Source organism: Semicossyphus pulcher, unplaced genomic scaffold (assembly GCF_022749685.1).
Source record: "Semicossyphus pulcher isolate SPU_LCO1_2020_fin unplaced genomic scaffold, fSemPul1.0.p SCAF_21, whole genome shotgun sequence".
In the NCBI taxonomy this organism is placed as follows: domain Eukaryota; kingdom Metazoa; phylum Chordata; class Actinopteri; order Labriformes; family Labridae; genus Semicossyphus; species Semicossyphus pulcher.
In genome coordinates this window covers 22,243,915-22,249,914 of record NW_027211695.1, presented here as the reverse complement: position 1 = coordinate 22,249,914, position 6,000 = coordinate 22,243,915, and the positions used below count along the sequence as shown (strand labels likewise).

Here is a 6,000-nt window from a genome sequence, read left to right as displayed (position 1 = left end):
TATTACCTGTGTTCAATACCTGGACTGATTTATTAGCCGTTGAAGCACTTGGAGAGCACACTCCCCTTTTTCTTGCTTCTTTATTTTGTCAAGGTCTCCATGATTACTCAGCACACTCTGCAGCCATTTCTGGATATATGGAACTCCCTGCATGATTTTTTGTTTGTCATTTTATTTGTGTAGTCATAAAGCAGTTAATAAAAGGTTTACACAGTTCAGTTTCTTCTTCTGGCCCTGATTATATTTGTGTTCCAGGTTAATGATATGTCTCGTTAAACCTTTTAATTCATCATTTCAGTTGTATTAAATTCTTGAAATCAAATGTGTTTCTATGCCTTTTTCTCTATGATATGTTGCACTGCTCTGTTTTGACAGTATTGGGCACTTTAGCGGGGATTAACAACCATACTGTGGTGCGTACCCTTCCCTTTCTTTGAATGCAATAAAACAAGAAGCAGAGCAAACAGAAAGTATATTCCTCAATGCTTTTATTGAGTAGTGGAGGACAGTATGAATCAACTTGTCCTAATAGTGCACACTGAAGACGTCACATATAACAAGAAGAGAACACAGCACATTCACACAAACCAGTGAGGAGTTTCCTTTTTCTTATGTTTATCTGATATTAAAACATTTCTTACTTCTCTTCCTTTTAACATTATATAAGCTGAATGAACTAAATGCTGCATGATTTCTTCTGAAGTTCATTCTTTACTCTCACAGCACATGTCCACACTCGGCTGTGTGTAAACGTGTGTGTCCATCCACATACAGATAACAGTCAAAATAAAGGACAGACTATTAAACATAATGAGCTTTGTAGATGTTAAGTGGTTTGGCTTAAACTCTGACACATAACTTTGTCCTCTTTTATTTTGGCAGTTTCCTGTAAGTGTTATATGCACGCGTGTTGACACTTTCCAACAGGATTATTTGGAGGGAAAGAAAGGCCTGATCTTCATGCTGATGGCCTTGAGTGAATACCAGCTCCCCTTCCAGTTCATCCAAACAACGCCGTCGTCTGTGCCGTGCTTTGCCATATGAGATGTGTAGGATCCGCCAATGTAGTATCGGCCGTTAGGATTGGCTGAGTGACAGCGGTTGTACCACCAGCCACCTCCATCCTCCCTGGCGCACTGCTTGGTGGGATCGCCAGGGGTCCTGTTTCAAGGAAAGAGGGACGGAGAGAGGACTTTTAGAAAACGATCATCACTTCAGCACACATCACGATGTCAGCTTTGAACAATAAGCTACGAGCTATTTGTGGACACAGCTTGTAATGCAAGCACAACTTTTTGTGCAGTTCACCGATGGCAAATTATCTTGTCATTGCTTAACTTAGAGGGACCTGAGAGCAAGAGATCCTGTGAACTTGCTAACTGTCACACCTACCAGTTGTCATTGTCTCTGTCATAGGTGCTGAACATCATGCCGTTGTGAATGGTCATGGTGCGGTTTTCACCAAAGAGCTCCAAGGATCCTTCCAGGAAACCGTTGCCAGCATTACCGGAGTAACCGTTGACTGCCAGCACGTAGTTGGACGTCTCTGATTGGATGGTGAACTGCTGATACTGGGCGTGGACCTAAATGATAGCAAATGATAATGAAATTAATTTTATACCAAACTGTGACAGCCACAGTTTAAAAATGATTTTTGGCAAATATCAACATTTGTGAATGATGAACAACAAAGGTTTGCATGAATACATCTGAGTCAGAATGACAAACAAAGAGAAGTAGCAATGCTCTGTATATGATGAGCAAAGACCAGTAGATATTGTTAGTTTGGCCTGAGAAGTGATATTAAAGATTGATTTTTAAAACAGTTGTAATAATGAAGCCTTGAGGACTCACCTTGGCGCCTGTCCAGTCCTGCATCTCAATGAGAACCTCAGTGGGGCCCATCTTAGTCACCTGACTAATGTGGTTATTACCCAGCCAGTATTCACCTGTTCAATGACAAGAGAGGAAGGCAAGTTAGTCAACCAATTTATCGGACTAAGAATGGATCTGCTCTCAAATGAAGGGATGAAATGGTTTGCACCCGTCCTGTCAAAGGTCAACCCTCTTCAGTTTCAACACAGTTCTTACCAGGAGTCTCGCAGTGGCCCTTGCCAGTATCAAAGGCAATGTTGCCGAAACCACGTCGATATTCATCCCAGCGACGACCAAATTCAACACTACCGTCAAGCCTGTTCTGGATGAGTAACCATCCTGGACAGAAAAACAAAATGATCTTAAAAGGGGCCAAAGGCCTCAACGTACAGTGTGCTTAGAGAAAGAATAAAGTTAAATGTGATGTACTTGCCATGACTAAGTCATATTCTCACCTCCATTCTGGGTGGTCTGATCACAGAAGACCTTGTAGGGAGGGTAGAACGAGTCAGGCTGGATCATGTACATCTGGGAGTCTTTTCCTCCACGACGGAAGATGTCCTCGCACTCCTTACCTGAATCACACAGAGGTAGACAAAGTGTCAGAATTGATACAGATGACACGATCCATTTCATGTTCAGCTCTTGTATTGTTTACCGGCAAAGACAAAGAAAGCAGTGTGAGGTGTTAAAAAGTAAACATCATCTGAGCTGACTTGTTCCATCAGCTGTGGCTTCTTAACAAAGCTACTGTACACCACATGGTATGACTGTAACCACCCTGCCAACCCCTGACATCCTGAACCAGCAAGGACAAGTCTTAGCATTTTTGTTGACCAACCGTTAGCCTCCTCCAGGGGCCACCTTTAGCCCCACTCTTCAGTAAAGGTACAAACATAACAACACTTTCACACTGTGGTCTGTATTGAACATTACAAACACTTACCGGAAACGACTGGTATGGGACATTTGGTCTTGCATGGTTCCTTGCACTCCTCCCTCTGTCCCTGGATGGCCTTCTCTAGCTTCTGAATCTTCAACCTGATCTTGTCCAGGACTCCCTGCAGCCAGAACATTAAACATTATCATCAAGAAGCATGTAATGCCATAGCTTTTGATGTTATGTGTTTCTGCAATAGATTCACTCTCTAGATCTATTTTTTCAGATTTGATACTCTTCTAACAAATAAAAAAGCGATCACTCAAAAAGATAATGTTATCATGTTAAGATTCCGATGTTGCTGGGATTAGGGATCACTGCCACAACGACATTTCTTTGAAAATTGACTAAGCATTTTCTCACGAGTTGTGTCATCTCAGATTTTACCTGTAGCACTCTGATGCTGGAGGGGAAGGTACTGTCGATCGTTTCCTTGATGAAGGCATGTTGTTCTTCCACACTATCCGAGTACTGTCTCACCACCCTGTTGTTGTCTGACAGAAGGAAGAGATGGGTAGACAACGAAGGGTAAGGTGCACGTCCTTCTAAATGTAAACTATTTTTATGGACAACAGGTTATATGTCATTCTTTGTATCTGAAAATGCTTACATTAGTTAAAATATTTAACAAAAAGAGCTGGTCTTTCCCACACAGGACAGGGCCAGCAGATTGATGTTGCACTCCCTAAACCTCAGTTTACCATCATCATCCGGCTGATTCAGCATCAGACCATCAAAATGTATTCTTCACGGTTATGTTCAATGAAACCAAACTCACCGTTGACGACCCTCTGTCTCTCCCTCAGAGAATTGGAAACGCTGTTGACGTAGTTGAAGACGTTGTTGGATGATCGAGACAAATCGTCTACCTGAGGCTTGAGCTCATTGATGCTCTGTAAAAGATGTGCGATTGTTTCCTCAATGGGCATCATTGCAACGAAATAAATACAATGAATTATTTCACTTGAATTTTTTAAAATTTCAATCACTAAATGTAATTTACCGTCTTGACGTTCCTCTCTTGCTTCAGCAGTGCGGTCTTTAACTCACAGCCATTGGGACACAGAAGTCCCTGGTGGACAAGAAGAATATTTTTTAGTCCCGTCCTAATTACAGGTTAGCCTAGCGTAACTTATTGGACCATTGTGCATGTGCTGGTGTCCTCCTACCATCTCCTCTGAGGCGTGTGTGCATCCTCCAGCCTCTGGCTGTTCGACCTTCTCCTGCCTCTGTGCTGCTCCAACTGGTGCTGGGGTGGTCCGGCCGCGATACCTGGATGAAAACATACATTTGAGGTTTTGTTGTCTCCTTCATTTAAGACAAAAAAGAGCTTTCGGGTTTGAAGATCTCATGTTATGAGGTATTTTTATATCACTTGACTAAAAGATTAGTGGTGAAAATAATCAACAGATTGATTAATGATTAAAGTAATTGATTGTGGCAGCCTTAAATGCAGCACTTTTACTTGTTACAGTGTTTTCTACCCTGCTATATTTATACCAAGCTGGTTGTATACAATTTAATTTTCAGTTGGTCTGTTACTCTGTCTATGTTAAATTCAAATACGTCTGTGAACATACCTGCCGCCACCGGTGATAGGGGGTGGGACATAGCGGTTCGGGGTGTAGCTGTCCCTGCCCCGAGTTGTTGGACGATGACCTCGAGCGTCCACAGTGGCTGGTTTGTTCTGCACGGAGACAGGACACGATTATTGAAAGAAATGCCAACATGTCAAAATAAAATTTGAATATGAGAGATATAGATGAAATATGTTCTTACTGATGGGCTTGCTGTGACCTGTGAAAAAAGAAACCGTTGTTAGTATATTTAAATAATTTAAAACACTACAGTGTCGACGCAGCCTCTGTATCATTTTTTGAAATGAAGTCACAAACACTCACCGCAGAGTCGTAGTCGTCATAGTCCAGCTTATCCTGACCCCAGACCGCATACACGCACAGGCACAGCAACAGCAGCGTCCTCATGGTTCACGTTTTTCTTTTATAACTCCCGTCAGTCACTCCGCTGTCTTCAGTGCGCCTTCACTCCTTTTCTGTGAACTGAAATCCAAACTGACCGCCTATTTATCCTCCGTCTCTGTGCGGGTGGATGTCCTCCCCCACTTTTATTGATCTGCAAAAATCAGTCACCACCTGGTGGGACAGTTTACCTAACCTGAGTCACTGCTGTTCACGGTCAGTCCTGAGTTCATGTAGGAACAAAGGGGCAAAAGGACTCAAGAGTTTACTGATAAGGCGGAAAACCGTCTCAGGTTTTTGTTGTGAAGCCAATGCTGTCCTGCATACACAGTGTGTGTTTGCTGTTGTGGACTCCAAAACATGTTAAGAAAGTAAGAAACGTTACCGTTTAAAAAGTAAAGTTCTGAGTTTGTCCGTTTGGTTTATTTGTAACAGAAGAGCTGTAAACATTTAGCTGCTTTAAATCAGCTGTAGGCCTTGTTCTAGAAGAATGTACAACTTTGATCAGAGTTACTTCTTAACGTATCTTCAGTTGAGGAAACTTTGCTCATGTCATCTGTATTTTCTCTGTTTTCTGTAACCTGGGGAACAATACGACGAAGAAAGTATCCAGAGATGTGGACTTGAGACTTGGTGACTTAGACTCGAGTCGACTCGAGTCACTGTTTTGATGACTTGACAAAAAATAAATGACTTGAGACTCGACTTGGACTTGCAAGTTAATTACTTTTAGACCTGACTTGAGGCATGATGACTCGGCTGACTTGAGTGTGTTCATAAGTTTCAATGTTAGCTGTTAAATGTAAAATGACAAAATTGAAAGTTTCTGTCTAAGTATCAAGTATGTACGCAGCGCAAACTGGGAATCATGACTGGACGACTCAAAAAGCTCCCCGGTATGTGATTGTCATGATTGAATGACTGGCTGTCAGTCAAACTCCTCGCTATGGCAACATCAAAGCCCCCAAAGAGAAGCCTCATCAGTCGTACTCGTTACTACTCAACACGGTCTCAGAGCAGACCATCATCATGGCTGCGTCTGTGCCAAGATAACGCAGATACAATTCACTGTCATACTTTGTGAACAGGTTATATAAATTGGCCAATAATATCATTATGAGACGAGCTGCTAACACCTTGTGTTTTCTCTTTATAAAGACCGGATACTACAGGTAAGAGGGCTGGATCTGGGGTGGAAAAAAAGTG

General features: G+C 42.2%; 1 protein-coding gene across 1 annotated transcript; it reads right to left on the bottom strand.

Moving 5' to 3' along the window:
- Positions 1–516: 516 nt before the first annotated feature.
- On the bottom strand, positions 517–4,800 carry fgb (fibrinogen beta chain). Its single transcript, XM_069672410.1, has 12 exons — positions 4,717–4,800; positions 4,396–4,502; positions 3,985–4,087; positions 3,819–3,887; positions 3,594–3,708; positions 3,203–3,309; positions 2,822–2,936; positions 2,331–2,450; positions 2,092–2,214; positions 1,855–1,949; positions 1,393–1,583; positions 517–1,161 (listed from the first exon to the last, which is right to left on the bottom strand). Exons 1-12 carry the CDS (start codon positions 4,798–4,800, stop codon positions 930–932), a joined length of 1,461 nt encoding a protein of 486 aa, XP_069528511.1. The 3' UTR covers positions 517–929.
- Positions 4,801–6,000: the final 1,200 nt, after the last annotated feature.